General features: G+C 30.4%; 2 protein-coding genes across 2 annotated transcripts in view; both read left to right on the top strand.

The window, feature by feature from the left end:
- The window catches only part of LOC141454734 (venom allergen 3-like), a 33,247-nt gene extending 19,839 nt beyond the window's left edge, over nucleotides 1-13,408 (top strand). The window contains exons 2-5 of the mRNA XM_074129303.1: nucleotides 2,122-2,268; nucleotides 2,682-2,811; nucleotides 3,778-3,867; nucleotides 5,779-13,408. Of these exons, the coding sequence (XP_073985404.1) occupies nucleotides 2,122-2,268; nucleotides 2,682-2,811; nucleotides 3,778-3,867; nucleotides 5,779-6,002 (591 nt within the window). The 3' untranslated portion in view covers nucleotides 6,003-13,408. The remainder of the gene's footprint in view (nucleotides 1-2,121; nucleotides 2,269-2,681; nucleotides 2,812-3,777; nucleotides 3,868-5,778) is intronic.
- Nucleotides 13,409-15,093: 1,685 nt separating this feature from the next.
- Nucleotides 15,094-17,818, top strand: LOC141454728 (uncharacterized). Its single transcript, XM_074129300.1, has 3 exons — nucleotides 15,094-15,310; nucleotides 15,780-15,949; nucleotides 16,026-17,818. Exons 1-3 carry the CDS (start codon nucleotides 15,160-15,162, stop codon nucleotides 16,338-16,340), a joined length of 636 nt encoding a protein of 211 aa, XP_073985401.1. The 5' UTR covers nucleotides 15,094-15,159; the 3' UTR covers nucleotides 16,341-17,818.
- Nucleotides 17,819-17,821: the final 3 nt, after the last annotated feature.

The raw sequence follows: 17,821 nt of genomic DNA, 5'->3' as shown, positions 1-17,821 counted from the left end.
TTAATTATCATGGTTTGAATCACACAGACTAATTCAATGAATGATATTGAAGTATCCATCAATATGTTTACAAAGCTTATTAAAGAGGACAGAGGGTAAGTCTAGGTAATGTGATAGGTCACGTGTGTTACTAGCCGAGTTACGTGACCTTGCCGATAGCTGTAAAGGACATTCACAATGATGAGGAAGAAGATTTGAAAGCGTCACTTTCGGAGGGGGTGGAAGGTGCATACGGTTACAGTCATGAATGGAAGTGGAAGCAGAGCACGGTTGGTGTAAGCTGGCGGTTTTCGGCGCCACAAGCGTGGCCAGTCACCATAGCGACCGAGTTACATCCGAGATCAATAACGCAAAGGCATTTTGCTGGCAGCCGCAGTCAACAAACCGCTGCTGTGCTGCGGCCTTCTGCTTCATAATTATCAATGAGATGGTGTAGGGTCTTTTGATTTTTGATTCCAACAACTTAGTAGCCAGCAATATCCGCTTCTTTTTCTTGCATTGTCAAAAAAAGAATCCTAATCTCAGCAAAGTACTTTGTCAAAAAGTTGTACAAGGAAAGAAGGAATAAAACTTGACAAATATCAAATGTTTGAAATAAGAATTGAATTCCACACGACATTCTTATCTCTAGCCTAAGCAATCCTTCACTTACTCAAACTGAGAAAGACTGCGGAAAAGGAAATTGCCTAGGTACACTGAACAAACTGTCATCGCCAGGAACGCTAACAGGGGATGTTACTTCATCAAACCATGCTCTGTCTCAGTGTTCTACGGTAGTTCAATGTAGTCACGGCATTTCTTCAATGAGTCAAAATTTAGAGGATTTAGAAATCAACTATACAACTCTTTTGAAATTTAAAAGTATTTTTCTTTTAAAATTTAAGGCCAATAATATTTTTCTTTGAAAACTGTTTGAATTGATTTCAATTTTAGGTTTATTCAAATCATTGAAAACGATATTTGTTGGAAAAAAAACTTGTACGAATGCAGTACTTCTTCTTAAGTGAAGTCTTTTAAACAGTTTTAGATTTTGTGTAAAAGTAGATAACTCGAATGATTTTCTGAGGAATAGCTAAGAAGTGTGAAACTTATTATTTTATTATGTAATTAATACTGAGAATCTTTAAGTGATATGTTAATAATTAGGTTAGAATGCTTTCAACTGGATGTAAAAGACAGATTTCATCTAAAGCCGTATCGAGGACAATAGCTTTATTTTCTCAAGAGACAAGTAGAGAAAAAAACAACAAGAATATTTACTAGGCGGTTGTATTTTTTAAAAAATAAAACTCATAATGAATTGATATTATGTTTAAAATTGAACATATATTAAGAATCCCAAGGGGAAAAAAACTAATTTTAAAAACAAAACCAAAACGTATAAAATACTTCTAGGTGATTCTCTTCGTCAAATCTCTTGGAACCATGTTTCCAATAAAAATGAAAGGACAAAAAATAAAATGTTACTGTCAAGGAAGCAAAAGGAAGAGAAGAATAAGGGAGGTAAGGAAGGATAAGTTCCAGAATTTACATTAAAAATGAGGAAAGCTTCCAGCTTCACCTTCGAGGAGGAATTCGCAGCATTGGATCGAACGCTCCAGACATTTCCGAACTAATTTTAATTGTTGATCTTAAGAGATGGGCAATAATCATTGTTTGTTTTACAAAAAATTTAAGGCTTATCAACCAACCTTTGTGGTCATAGGCGCTCAGAGCTTTTTCCAGCTTTCTCGTTACAGACAACACTGTCCATCCCCGGACAGTGAGCTGTGAGAAGCTCCTAGAAAGATTGAATCTAACGGCCAGCAGCTGGATTTGAACCAGTAATCTTCGCGTGGGAATCCAGTATATGCTTACCACTGAACTACTCCCTGATAATATTCCAAAGTATCTGTGAACTCACATTAGTCTAAACCGGCGAAATGATGGAGACCCATCAAATTCATCTCAAGTAATCAAATTCATACAACAAATAAATCATTTCTCGCTTTTATACAAATTGATCTTCAAAACTCAGGCTCATTACAGAAATATTTTAGAAAATTTTCATCATAAATTGTGTGTGATTAATTACCTGTCAATTTATTTGTAACTTTAGATTAATTTATCATTATTTTGTAGATTTTAAGCAACAGACCTGGTATCGTAACCGAAGAGGAAGAAGTAAATACAGACTGGTTAGACTCTGACTTTATTGCCGAATGTCTTTGTTGGCACAATGTATATAGGCAAAGGCATGGGGTACCGGTGCTTTCTCTTTGTCCGCAGGTATGAATTTGGTCTAAATATGTAAATTAAATTAAATTAAATTTTAGTTATTAACCCCTTATTGCACAGTTTTTTTGATAAATATCAATAAAACGATTGTTTTTCTTTGCTTTCACATTATTTTCAATTCTCGATTATATTCGAGTGTGAAAAATTATAGCAGCATAAAGTACAACGCAGCTCGAATTATCTCGAGTGTGCACAGTTTGGCCAATTTAGCGCGCTCGAGTTAACTCGAGCGTGCACGTTAAGGGGTTAAGGATAGCAAAACAAGAAAATCGCCAGTTTTTGTGTTTTATTCACTTCATTAAATATACTAGAATTTTAACACCTCAAGAAACAGTTTTGGAACTTTGAATGTCTGTCATTGTTTCAATAAGAATTACTCTTTAATTCATCAATTTCTCTTTTAGTTGTGTGAAAGGGCACAATCATGGGCCAATCATCTGGCGCACACGAATTCATTTTTTTACAAGAGTGACAAAGATGTTGGGCAGAATTTGTTTTGCCGTTTAACGAATACCTTACAGACAGATGTAACCGGTTAGTATTTCACTTTGCATTTATTTTAGATTATAGTTTAGTATTTTTTTTTCTTTTAATAAATCTTTTCATTATTAAAATTATTTACTTAAAACCCTCAGAAGATGTTTGCCTTTTATCTCAAAATTTATTCAAAGTTAATCATTTAGGGTCAATACAAACTTCTGTGCCATCATCAATCACAAGAACTAAAAATAATACAATATTTCAGATTGTCAGTAAATACCTTCATATAAATATACAGTCTATAATGGTATTTATTATTTTTGATCTGATCCTGGAGGAAGAGTTGTTTTAATATCAATTACAAACCTCAAAATACGACAATTTTTGCCCATGTTCAAATCTTTAGACTCCCAATTTTTCGAGTTAGTTTTGATTGCACTGTGCGCATTAAACCATCAATATCAGCAGTATGGCTACAGTCCAGTGTTATCCCCTAAGCCGTTTGAGATGGTTTTTTTTTTTCACATCTCACACTTGTCAAAACCTTACTTCGAACGTTATAAAATCTTCATAACTAAATACTGGTTTGTCCAGTCTTTTTATTGGACTACAATTCTAAGTAGGCTGTACAATCAGGGTCTTATTTTTAATAATAATCATCAAGTTAAACAAACAAAAGTCCGCATATTCAGGCTTTAAATCGGTTGTTAAGTTAGATAGTTCTAGATATAATGTCAGATAATTCTGAGTTATTTTTGAGGATTTTCATTCCTGATTTCGGTGAAAAGTTTGATCAGCACTTATGAAGCTGTTATGCTTACTAGCAAGCCTCACAAAACTTAGTGATTAAATTATTGAGTAATTTACAAGAAAATTAAATATATAGGTAGATAAAACTTCACCACGGCTTTCTATTAACTAAATAAAGGCTCTATATTGATTTTTGTTGTTTTTTTTTGGCAACAAACAATTTATGGATGTCCTACTAGTGTGTTCATATAAATTTTATATTTCTCCCAGGTCAAGAAGTGGCATCTTACTGGTATGGTGCTGTGAGACAATACAATTACTTCAAAGAACCAGATGTACTACATGCCAACGTGAATGCAGGCAAGTCATTTAAGTGATTACTTTTTGTGTCTTGTTTCATTTTTAATTGTTACTTTTATCTTTAATATAAGGTATTATTCCTTCATTAAACGTAGGAACGTTTAACACTCGTAAAAACTTTAAAGTTTCTTCAAAACAATATCTAGGCAAAATTTTGTTTATCACTTAAAATGTTATACTGCCTTAAAAAGTTTTTGGAATGTTCTTTTATTTTCTGGAATTGATACTAAGAACATGATACAAGATTTTAGCTTATTACTTAAGAAGTCTACTTTTGAATTTTTACTTATTAAGATGAATAAAAAAAGTATGAATTATTGCTTCTTCCTTTTTGGTTAATCAAAAGGGTTGATACTCTTGAACCAACATATGTTTATTTTTTGAAATGTTTAGTGTAATAGATTTTACTAGAGGATAGGGTAAATGGCAACAATCAATCCTAAATTACAGAGATAATTTTAGTGTGATATGTTGCTCTCGATTCTGGTTCGTACAAATCAATGGCTCATTTTTCTTTGATTCACTTTCGTGTAGGGAATTAATTACACTACAGAACGTTCTCTAAAGATGTGAAGTAGAGTTGGGGAGTTGAGGAAATCAGAGGATCATATTTTCTCTTTAAAGAAAAGTGATATCACAAACTTTTCATAGATCTTTTTAAAATGGCTTATAATTGGATTGATTGTTTCGATGTATGAAATGTAGGTTAGAAGCAACAACAAAAAAAGTATATGGCTAGTACAAGGCAAAGAAGAATTTTCCGTAACCTTTGGAGGGAGTACTCTTTTGAAGGAATTCAAATACTTGGAAGCAATATAAGTTCTAACAACAGTGAATGGTTTGCAGCGCTTTGTAACAACCCTCATCGCTGCAGACGGAGTTTAGAAATAATGTTTGTCTCAAGCAGTAATGGTAAGAATCTAAATAACAGTGCGATCAATCGTAACTTATGGTTCGAAGATATGAATTTTAATCACTATGTTCGAACAACGGTTGTAACAGTGGGAAATAAAGGATTAAAAATATATTTGGACCTGTAAGGACGCATGATGGCTAAAAATTAGTAAGAACAGAAATCATCAGTTCAGCGAGCCAGATTAAGTCGTCTTTATAAAGTTCGGTAGGTAGTTTGCGATTGATATTTGCACCAGATGGAAGAGGCAAATGGTTTCAGAAAAGCTTTATATAATCATCCTTGTGGTAAAAGCACATCGACAAATGGAAAAGGGGGTGTAGAACGATTTGAAAGCGCTTGAAGTTGGAGAACGTTGACAAGGGTTTGAGATAGGTGGAGAGCTTTGGTGACTTAAGCTTGGGTCTTTTATGGACCATTTCTACCCTAAAGTAAGTACTTAAACCAAGGAGTGCTTTTTAAAAAGAATTTAACCGCTTGAATTTATCTCTCAATTCTTAATGGATAGTTCCATGAACAAATAAAGGACATTTCTGCTTTTTTAGTTAGGTCACTGCCTTTTTTATTTATGTATAAAACTAGTTTATCCGCCTTTAGCATCTATTTTTGTTTGCCTTTTGGCACAAAATAGAAAATATATAATTCTAAATCAGATGACACCTTTTCCTATTGGCGATCTTTAGTTCCAACTACTAATAAATTGTTTAGAACGAAATAGGTTTGTTTGGTTTTCCTTAATTTTTGTCTTTATTCAAATGTGTTCTTTTTTTTAATTCAATATTATTACTAACTTTGTTTTTGTTTTACTCTATAAGTTAATAATTTTAGAAGCTTTTAATGAAGCACCAAATTTTCGAAAGTTAGAACTTTATCTGGCCAGTCACAGGAAAAAAAAAATCTCTTCAAAATATTCGTTTATTCTTACCGTTTCTTCCTTTATAGAACTTTATATTCTGTTTTCATCCATTTCATTTTTAAAAGATAATTTAATTTCACAGGTCACTTCACTCAGATGGTGTGGGCATCAACAAGGAAATTCGGTGTAGGAAAAGCTTGCTCAAGGGCTGGTAAAATATTAGTAGCAGCTTACTATTGGCCGCCAGGAAATATATCTGGCCAGTTCCAAGAAAATGTATTACCTCCTTTACCAGAAACTGAAACTGACAGTGTATCCGGTAGTGACTCATCTACGTCCAGGAGCACTGTCGAATTAGGCACATAGTGCTGTCTAGGTGTAATCTAAGTAAAAAAAAAAAATAAAAAGAAGAAGAAGGTTACCAGCTTGCTTGTGGTAAATTAGCAGCCCCTTATGAAGTGAATATGTGCCCTTAGGCAACTTGTCTTTGTTAGGAGGAGAGCAATGTTTTATGTTTGAGAAGTAGTTGCCAAGGATCAATCGGTGGTGCTCGACACCAATTTTTTGTTAAAAACTGATGTTGTAACCATTAATAAGTAATAATAACAATTATAAATCTTAATATACAAAATAAAGATTTCTGTTTTTGTTGAAAAAAGTAATAATAAAAATGATTTATACTAAAGCAAATTATGAGAATGTATTGTAATTGTTACAATCAGATGTCTTCCACAAACTTGTAGAGTATTGTTCTATGTTTTTATTAAAAAATTTATTTATTGTTATTGAGACAGAACATTCCTTAAAATAATGCGAGAATTCCTATTAAAAAAAAAAAATGCTTAAAAAAAATATGTGACATTGGCTTCTACGAATAGTTTTATTCTTTGTTAACGTATGGCCTATTTCAAAAGTTTAATTAATTGTTAAACAACTTGTGAAAAAATATTTATTAATTCAGCTATAGGTTTATTTTAGAAATGGTGTGATGCATTTTTGATGTTATAGAACTATTGAAGTATAATTAATGGCTACACTCTTTCACAAAAAGATTCTGCAGGATGCAGGTGCATTATTCTGTTTGCAGGAAATTTGTACATTACAATTACAAATAAGGAAAAAAAATGCTCATTTTATAAGTTATTTACAATTCAGTGGGACACTACAAACGTCCCACTGAACAAACGTTAGTCCTCTGTCGCACCCTTGTGGTTAGGAGGCGAACTAAACTGTTATTAACTCAAAAATTATGTTTTAAAAATGTTATAGGTATTTGACAAAAATATTTACAATCAGTGCATTAAAAAAAAAAAAAAAGAAAAAAAAAGACCGTTTTTCGATGGATGTCCCTATTGTGATTGTTGTAAACAAATCTGCTAGTAGTTGAAAATCACAGTTTTGTGGCAAAAGCATCATTTTTGTTCTTAATATTATTTCTGATCCAAGAGCGCTACAATCCTCAAAATTATCAAACTGCATTAATTCTAATCGTGCCACTATTATTAATTTTTTAGAATGATGGCCAGGTAGTAACGCTGAGCTAGGTAGTCTTCCTCTTCGGCCAAAGGTAGAGCACTAGCAGATTCAGCATCTGTGCAATTTTGTTTTCAGTATGACGTAATGATCTTAAGATTCAGAGATGTTATACTTTATCCTTAGTTGTATACCACCCCTTAGTATCCTACACTCTAGACTTAAGGTTTGAGAAGAAAAAAGTAAGAGCATCTCGTATAGCAGCAATGGAATCAGGGCTTTGCGCTTTCCTATACCTGACTGGCCTAGTGCTGGTATTGCTTCTTTTTGGTACCACAAATTCTTCCTTCAAACAAAAACTTTATATTCTCCCAGTTCTGGGTTTTCAGGACATATCTTGCTGGGACATTTCTCATTTCTCTCTAACAGACTAGTACTGGATCCCTTCACAGTGACCGAAACAAACTTATAAAAATCAGATAGTATGTGTGGAAACGCTCTTTAGAGTCTTAAGATTAATCTTAAATGTTAATAAACATGAAGGTTGTAAGTGGACAAACGGAGAAAAACGGTCACTTTTTTGGGGGGGTACAAACCTTTTTTTAAGTCAAATTTTTGAAGTGTTAAGCAAAGAAGAATTTCTTCTTTTTTTTTCTATTCCATCTTAAATAGTTAATTATTGATTTGAAAACAATGTGAGTCCTCCACGGAGACATTGCTGCCAAAAAATAAAAAAAAATATATAAGTTATATTACAAAAAAATGTTGGTCAATTGTAGTTTCATTGACTCTAAATGTGTACCTCAGCTGTAGAATAGCTTTTAAATATATTTTGTGTATAGTATAAAAACTACGCGCTGTAAAAATTTTGGCAACACCAGAAAATTTTTGGAAAGATTAAATATTATAGTTCCTTTTAGTTTTTAGTTTTTTACTAAAAAAAAGATGTAGAAAATAATTAATTTATTCGATAATTAAACTAAATTTTGATTATGTAAAAGAGAAAAGATGGCCATTGACAATGGATTTACCTATAGCTTACATATTTAAGTAAATAAATAAATAAATAAATAAAAATGCTCATATAAATAGTAAATCTCCAAACAATCCATGCTTGGCAATCAAATTTTTGTAAGGTAAAAAACCACGGCCTTGCATTTTGCACAAAAATAAAATTTATATAATTTTTTTTATAATATTTCAAAGAGCAGATATCAATTACAAAGTATTACCCTCATTTTTTTTTAAACTTTTTTTTTTTTTGTAATAACACAAGTGGAGCACTTGTGATTGCTACATTAATGAATTTTTTAAAACGAAGAAGCTTTGAATAAATTTATAGCTATATTAATGCTTCTATTAATATCAACATAAGGAAGTAAGTAAAGTTTTACCATGAATTCAGTTATGAATAATGAGGAAAATTGAATTATGGAAATCGTAGTAATTTTGTATTAATAAAAATTTATAAATAGCTAAATTATTAATGGAAAAATATCGGCTACGAAAGATCATCATCTGCCTCACTTACAGAACGCCGTTAATGTTCAGCATGGGAATAAAAAGCCTTATTAAATTTAAGAATATTATTCAAGGCTTTAAAAAAAAAACCATATGCTTCTAGCTACTAAATAACACTTGATCTACTCTAATCTAGAGAAATAATTAGGCGTTCAAATTATGTATCACAAGAAAACTTGTGCATTATTGTTAACTATATAATTTGTAAACAAAAAGTTCTTAAATATCTTCAGCTTTGCAAAATTTTCAAAATTATTGGATCAATTTTTAGTCATAATTTTGTTAGTAACAATTTATTAAATTTTATTTTTATAAAATTGACTTTTCTTAAGAAATCATTGTTTACTGCTAAGAAAAAGAAAATGCAACGTCGTAAAATTTTCATGATTTTTAATATCGCGTTATCGAACACTGAAAATATTATGAAATAAGTATTTTTAAGAACTTATTAATGTCCTAAGTCCTGTACTAAATATGATTCAATAATAGATTTTCTCTTTTCCAGTGGAAAATGGCAAATTTTAGAATTTTATTTGAACCATTCTTATTGGAGAATTCTCAGCTGTTTTTTTTTAAAGCAGAACATAAAAGCAATTAATGTTTTCTTTAATGTCATTTCACTTCCTATCAACGTATTAAAGTTTGAACAGAAATCTACCTTCTTTTTTATGAACATTATTTTTATATGAAGCAAAAAGCAGAATCTTTAAAATAATTATTTAGTCAATATTTTAGAATAAAAAAGGTTTTTAAATACAACAGGTTTTTAGCATGAGACTAGAATTTATTTCTGTGCAATCTATAAAATCATGACTCAAATTTATTAAATAGTAAAGAAATGAGAGTGGGCAGAGGAGACTGTCTTTCCTCTAGAAATGCCCTTTCAGTCCGATTATCTGGATGTTTTCGCTTACAAAGAAGTTCTTAATTCTCAAACTTGTAGCCAATGCGGATCTTAGAATTCTTCAACTAATGGAAATAACAATACTTGAACTCTTTCTAATATGTAGAAGTTCTGTACATAATCCAACTTTATTCTATCTTAAAGAAGCTAGAATGTTTTTCTAAGCTTAAATGTTCTTGAGTGGCTTCGCTATTTGCGGTTACTACAATCCCTGGGTGATTTGGTTTCTGGCATAATTGGAAAGTGAAGCCAACAGTTACCAAAATGTATTTCGATAACAATTTCTTGTTGGATCTCAAAGAAAGATTAGATAGGATGACTAAATTTTGAAGCCTCATTAAGAATCACGGACATTTATCAATCTTGCTTGCTTGTGTAGTGTCTTCACTGCATTTATAATTTTGGATAAGCTTCCCGAAATGATGATTGGTTGTTTTTTTTAGCTGCAGTACTTTTTCCACTTTCCTACCTCCTTCCTCTATAAGATCATTATTTTGGAGGAATCATATCATAATAGTCTACATTTTTTTTTTTTATTTGACTTCTTTAAATTAACTACACTTCACTTATTTGGAAAATCATCTTTTCGAACAATTTTTTTTCATTGATAAATTTGTTAATTGAGCCCATAAAGCGAAAAGTTAATTAATATTCAATTCTGTGCATATAAGATGAAAACACCATATATTTTAAATATTTTTCTATTGTACTGTAGGATTTTTTGCATTTTATTATTCTATATCATCTAAAAAATAAATAATACTTTAATAAGCTTCCATTTCACTGTTTTTTAATTAAAATCTTGATTCATATTTGAAAAGCTTTCCAAAGCTAATTGCGAATCTTTAGAAGAATAAGAAAACTTAATTAAAATCGTTGGTGAATGTTAAATTAGTCTTAATGACCTAAAGAAAAATGTAGAATATTTCTTTAAAAAATTAATGTAAGTGTTAAATTAAAAGTTAATTAAAAAAAAATAAACCTAAGAAGAAACTTTATACGCTAAGATCTAAAATAAAAATAATGCCATAATATTATATTTTGCTAATAACAATAAAATGTTTGCCTAATTATTCAGGCATGCCTTATTATATTGCATATCATTGCTTCAAAATGATAAGTTTTTTAAAAATATAATTTTTTATAAAATATTTAATTGAATAATTTAAATATTATGGGGTAAGCAATACTTGTATATAGTTATATGGATGTGCTATATAAATAAAAAAATTGAAATGCAGCAGTTTTTCCAAATTTTTATTAGTATCTTCAGATTTAGTAAATAATTTTATTTCGAACCTTTTGGTAGCAATTATTCAATTATCCATTGTCCTAAGTATTTATGTTAATTGAACAGTTTTCACTTATGATTGCTGAACAGCTTTTTCTGATTTGATTAAGAAAAAAAAAATTGATTAAAACTTTAAAAGGATTATTTCTTGCCTCTGCAATAACTTCAACTCAATGTTTCTCCTCTAGAACCCCTGGGGAACGCCTCTTACTAGCTGGATTGAATTTTATTGATATAAGCTGATTATTTGTTGTTTTTATTATTTAATTTGTTAATTACTTTATGATTGGTAGCTTTTGAAATCACTTCATAATTAAAATATTTAACTATTATACAAAAATTAATAATTATAGTAAAAAAAATGTTCTCAATCTAAAATTCTCATCATACTTAGCCTATTTTTTAAGTTATCAAAATGAATTATAGAAATTGATTTCGGTAATTTTACAAGATGGTACAGCTTTTTTCTACAATTGGATGAGCTTTTTCTGATTTTTCGTCCTTCATTAAAGGTTGATTCATGAGTTAGAGAAGTTGTCTTCCTCTTAAAAAAACTTTTAATGTAAATGCATGCACTAATGCAGTCAAAATTCTGTACACCAATGAAATTTCAAAACGTAATTCAGAACTAATGAAAACATAGAAGCTGCAAAAAAAAAATGAATGTAGTCCGTTTATAAACTCCATAAAATTACGAATAAATTTAAGAAATATTATAAAATTAAAATGTTTAGAAGAAATCTATACACACAAGTTTTTAGATAAAATAGATTCTAAAAATTACTTCCTCTTGGCAGTAGTAGGAGAAAGTAACTTTTTTCGTTTTTGTTTGTTTTTAATTTAAGACAAAAAAGTATTTACAATTAAAACAAATCTTTAAAACTTAAATTAATCAAAATAATTGCTCACAATAGCTAGAAATGTTTCATTAGAAAAACATTTTTAAATTACTGTATAGAGGTATGTTTTGTATGAGACTTTGAAGAAAGTATACATTTTAAAAATTAATTAATTGTAATATGATTTGTAAATCAATGTACAGACTGAGTTGTTTTTGAGAATCAGATATATTTATTCCTAAAGAATAAAAATCTAAATGAATAAAACTATATACATTTTTTGTTTTGGAAAATTGTAAACAATTAAGGTTGCCACACAATTGTTGTTTAAATTAAATAGAGAATGATTGCATTCTATGTTATCGATGCTTTCTAATAAAGAAATTTAAATAATTATTAATTATAGAAATTATAAAATTATTGTTCAATGGATGAAAACATGTGATAGCCATATTATGGCCATAAATAAGTTGATATTATACATTGCTTGTTTGTATTCTGTGTATAGTGTGTGTAAAAAAACACTGATATATTGGGTGTATATGTGGAAAACAATTCAATGGTTTTTAAAGGAACTTTTTGTGTGTGTGTGTTAAAGTTTGAATTACATTTCTATTTCAATATTTTTTGATTGTTTACGACTAACAAATAAATAACATTCTAAATGTTCATTCGCTCACTCGAGATTTAGTGATGAAGGAAAATTATGGCCAGAACGCCAATGCTAGAAAATGAAATGAAAAGTTATGAGTTATGTTTTCTTCAGGGTTTTCCAAAATTCTTGTGTCTGAGATTCCAACAATTAAAGGAAATATAATGTTCTCAGTTCTTATAATAATAATAATAAAAATCGTCATCATAATCCATCTATACTCCCTTTACAACATCTGGGCTCATAACAGTTTAACTTTTCTTTCTTGACATGATCCTCGCAGTTATAGGCTCTAAACCAAAGGCGTAAATAGATGAATCATGACTCAGAAATAAAGTTACTGAGGAAATTAGAAAGCAAGAAGCCTGTGACGTAACGATTTGGTCGAACCTTGTTGTAAGGACAGTCTTCGGGGCGACTGCCCAGCCTAAGATGACTATTTCAAGAGCTCGCTAGGTTGAAAAGGAAGAGGCTATGTAATTCCTCTACAAACTACTTAAATTTCAGAAAAGAAACGATTAAGATGATTACCGCTCACCATTAGAAGCCTTCCTTCTCACCTTGTCTCCCTATGTCGTTCTGGGTCTTCAGTTCTTTCAGGTTAAATCCTGTTAAATACAGGTAGTAAGGTTAAATCCTGTCATTTTTTGAGAGTATTCCTCTCAAAAAAACCATCGACGAAACATTGAATAGAGAACATTAAAAGCCTAGGCCTAAGTTAAAACAATTTAATATTTAATACACATGATTTTTTCTTTTTTTCTCTAAAAGATTGTAATCTTGAAGCAATCAAATTGCAGAGAATGAATTTATATTTATCTTTTACTTCGGCTTCGGCGAAGCAACATCATTTTTAGTGTATCTATTTACCTGTACAAATTGAGCGAACATTTTCTGCTATTATTCAACTCCTTTATTCAATAGTAAATTTTTAACAACTGCTAGCATTATTTTTCTCCATTTTGTTGATTTACTTATGGGATTTGTGAGTGCTGTACCTATAACGTATGTTTTTTTAAACTTACAAATGATGTACTACCTATATTTTTGGATGTTATTAAAGGAAGGAAATAAAATATTTTAAAAAACCGATATTACTAATACTGTCATTACATTTTCCTTCCTAGATCCTCTTCACTTTTGTTTCAATTTCGAGGATTGATGATAGATAACATTTATTCCTTCACAACACACTCAGAAATTTCAAAATCGTTCCCAGAAATAAGCAGAAATAATCTGACGCAAGAGGAAAAAAAATCCTATATTATTTTGAAAACTAATATTTCTTATACAATACGGTTATTATGAAGAAGACTGCAGTTACAGATTTATGTCAACTAAAAGCCTGTTGCACTCTCAAATTACTTATTTCACTTTTATACTTACAATAGTGAAACGATTCGAACCCTCATTCGGTTAACCATCAGTCTGAAAATTGATTATTTTAAAGGAAAGTAAAGAAGTAAACAAATATTTCTTATTTTTTTCAGGCGGGCTTTAGGTCTAACTAGCAAATAGGTGTCGTGGACGTAGGCTTTACTGTAAATTTCTTTTATTAACCAATAAATGAAATCCAAGACCTAGACCGGAAACCCAACTAAAGAGTAATTTAGCTTTGCGGGCCTCGCCTCTAACCGCTCGGCTACCATGGCGCAGATAAGGAGATAATGACTGTTGAACTTTTCTTGGTTCAAAACACACTAACTTTAAGTTGCAATATTTCGTTCCACATTCATTAGATCATTGTGAAAACTTGAACAATAACAGTTACAATATACATACAAGTAAAGTACAAACTGCAAGGATGTATTAGTTTAGGACTTAGGAGGTAGTAGGTGCTAAACTTTTCTTGGTTCAAAACACACTCTAAATTTAAATCTTAACAACTCGCTCCACATTTATCTGATTATTTTAAAAACATATAGCTCGTAGATTAAAAAGAAAGTAAACTCGCCTGTATATTACTTTTTAGTAAGTGCGATAATGGATATTAACTTTTTAATGCAATACTTTTTATCAAAAGAGAAAGGTTAAAGAAATTCTTCTAATTCCTGGCTTTCCATTAGATAAATTGTAGATAAATAGCAGATAAATTGTACTCTGCATACATTACAATAACTTGTAAGGAGGGGAAAGAGAAATTAAACTGCAAATAAGGCTCGATTACAGCACTTTTTCTGAATAGAAGTAAACATTGGAAAGCACGTCGCAGTTAAATGGAAACCTCTTATATTACTTGGAAAATTAGGCTATGATTTTCAAAGTTAATATTAATAATAGTTATTGGGAAGAGATACCTCAGTGTTTAGCGTACTGGATTGCCACTCAGTGTTTTTAGATTCGAATCCAGCTGCTGGCTCTTAGTTTTCTCTTCGTAGGAGCTTCTTGCAGCTCACTGTCCAGTGATCGACAATGTTGTCTGTAACGAGAGATGATTTAGTTTTTCATACATAAATTTCATTTGCTGGAAAAATCATTTAATACACAGAAAAATCACGAAAATGGAACAATATTTTCTGTTTATTTCTTTTGTAAGAATAAATAAATATTTACAAATATTTAATCTACAATGGCACTATTAGGCATAAATGCTAATTAAAAGAGAAACGATCGTTAAATTATTCCTTTTGAGTTAAATGAATACAAGAATAATTCAAAAAGGAGAAAGACTAAAGGGACTGAATAATGTGAGGTTTCTGATGAGGGCGAAGTTTTAGTGTAAAGTATTTATGTCAAAAAGATAATTTGAAATCAATGCCACCAACGTCATTAACTTGTTGTCGATCTGCTTTCAATAAATAGTATTATTTCCTAAACTAAATAATATTTAACATCACATCATAATGATGAAGTCAATCTTGTCAACAATTTATTTTGTACATTTTCTAAATATTTATGCAACTGAAATGTTCACAAGTGCACAACTGTCACAGATAATTAGCTATCACTTTAACGATTTTGGTGGAGCTCACTTATATTTCTGCACAGCCAGAGGTAAAGTATTTTCTGAATGTTTAACTTACAGCTTGGATAGGAACTTAAAGGGAATCACTTTGCCTATGTGTTTAAAGGAGCATATTCCTTGACTTTACTGGATATTTACAATTCTGGTTCTGATCTCCAATCAAATTTTGTATCTCCGATAGTACACAAATTATTTTTTTTACGGTAGGTCTATATAAGAGCTTTAAAAGATTATTAAAGATAGAGGTTTTTTATTTCTTATACAATTGAAACCGTGATCTTCATGTAGACTCTGTAAGTTGTAATAGTCACTTCGAAAATCTTAATGTTAAAATGTAAAATTGTCTAAAATTAATTTTGATTAATGTTAATTTCCTAAACGGTCTGTATAATTTGCAGAACTATTCAAAGAACTGTTTCTAGATACATTGACTAGACGTTTACTTCATAAAATCCAAAACTTATATCGTTAAGTTACAGAATCGTTATTCTCTTTTAGCTGCTAAGTCTATTTTTAAAAGAATTACTGAAGGAAATAATGTTTATAACGTAAAATCATTGGATCGTTCCTTGAAAAACAAGAATATAGAAGTAAATTTCCAACAACCACAAGTGCAAGGAATATATCTAGATCTTACATGTAACCATGGAGTAGCCTTTCTACATCAGGTGAGGTAGCTAAATTACTAAAGTTATTGATTTGAACAGCAAAATATTCTCAAAATACGTATATTTGCCGTTGCAGAGTTCAAAGATGTTCAACAGTTCTTACCGTTGGTTATTATGGAGTGATAATTACAAGAATACAGTGGATTTATTGACTCCTATGAGGGTATTAGCTGATAGTGATGTCACCATTGCCATATATGAGGAACATGGTGTGATTTTGGCCGATATATACAGGATACATGAGTCGCAACCCTTTAGAATAACGAACTTCACACAGTGGTCTGATAGTAAATTGATTCATCTTGATGTACCACTACCTAGAGACAATTTTGAAAGCATAGAGTTAGCCGCCAGTCTGATGTTAAGTTTTACTATTTACATAAACATTTAGTAGATTCATTTTCTAGTCAACATGTCATTTAATTTACTATATTGTATTTAACTTCTGTCACTTCATAATTATGGTTAAAACTGTGATTTAATTAATAACATTTAATTGACAAATGAATAGATATTGGTGATCATGAGGTCCAATGAAAGAGTGTGTTTAAGGACTGATATAAACTTTTTGCGGGAAAGAGAAGCTAATAGAGAACGTAGGTGCAGTCATTCAAGTTCATTTATTTTACAATTCGCCTAAATTTATTATAGAATTACTCTAACAAAAACTACATTGATTCTTGGAGGACACAGAAATCGAATCCAATATAGCTACACTTATTAGCTTTTCTTGCCCTTAACTTGGCGCCTTATAATATTTTACATTTAATATTATTAACTTAGAGGCTGAGTAAAACTATTTTCAATACATTCTTGTGAGTTGCATGAAAAGATGAGTTTACACAATCCTTTCTAGCACCGCGAAATCAATGAGTCGTTTAATTTGATGAGTCGCAGGAAATGGAGCCCTTAAACCAGTTGACAGGCACCTATCGTAAATTTTTTTCGTATTGATAAGACTGTCAGACATGCAGGGTTTTGTAAGATCAAACTGCATGTTGCTATAACGGCAATATCGCTAGTATGTTTGAAACTCAGTCTTCACACTTCTAAGTTCAGATGTCTTTCTAATAAGTTCATCATCTTTCATAATGATATGGGGTTAGCCAAGCAGTATGTGGTTTTGCTAATCATTTACAACCAGAATTGTATCTGTTGAAATAAATTAGAAGTAGTGCAATATTAATTCAAGATCTATTGACTGGATAGCTATTTTTCAAAATTTGTCTACTTTGTTAAACTTCTAGTTTCAGAGAATCTTGGGAGATTGAATAACATATTGGCGAATTTATTTATCCTAAATATATGTGAGTGTAACCACAAATTTTTATTCTCTTCAAGTTTTATTTATCTAATTAAATAAAGAAGTTTCAGATCTCTCGGAATCCATCCTTAGACCCATTTTAAGTTTGGAAGTGAACAGTTTTTTTATTTAACCAGAAGATCTCGCCGGTGGTCGTTGTTTATGTTATGGAGTACAATCTTAAAAGATTGATGTCATTATAAAATATTGTTATAAATCAATTTTTGGCTCAAATTCTCTCTTCCAATAAAAAATCGGACGGACGATGTTAAGACTTGAAATAATTAATTGAATGTTAAATAGATAATACAGAAATATATTTGTTTTCAAAATTTTAGATTTGAAGAAATTCTGGCTTAAAAAACCAAATCTTTTTATTTGGTCTTCAAATTATGCAATAACATTACTATTTTCACACTTAAAATAGGAGTGAGAATGGACCGTAGGTGGTCCTAATGTCTTAATTTATTAAATAAATAAAACAGGATGTAGAGACACTGAATTTGGCGTTTTGGTTACTCCTGTTGTCACTAATCATAAGAAATTGTCATTATAACTGTGAACATCAA

This window comes from Rhodnius prolixus, unplaced genomic scaffold (assembly GCF_049639745.1).
Source record: "Rhodnius prolixus isolate KJV_2025 unplaced genomic scaffold, Rpr scaffold_1, whole genome shotgun sequence".
NCBI lineage: Eukaryota > Metazoa > Arthropoda > Insecta > Hemiptera > Reduviidae > Rhodnius > Rhodnius prolixus.
Note: the sequence above shows the minus strand (reverse complement) of the source record. Positions and strands in the feature narration are given on the sequence as shown.

What these genes read in the sequence shown, in the direction of transcription:
- LOC141454728 (XM_074129300.1), top strand. Translation starts at nt 15,160, where the DNA reads ATGATGAAGTCAATCTTGTCAACAATTTATTTTGTACATTTTCTAAAT. An exon ending in ATATTTCTGCACAGCCAGAG is followed by an intron (nt 15,311 to 15,779) that starts GTAAAGTATTTT and finishes ATTCTCTTTTAG; the next exon opens with CTGCTAAGTCTATTTTTAAA. An exon ending in GAGTAGCCTTTCTACATCAG is followed by an intron (nt 15,950 to 16,025) that starts GTGAGGTAGCTA and finishes TTGCCGTTGCAG; the next exon opens with AGTTCAAAGATGTTCAACAG.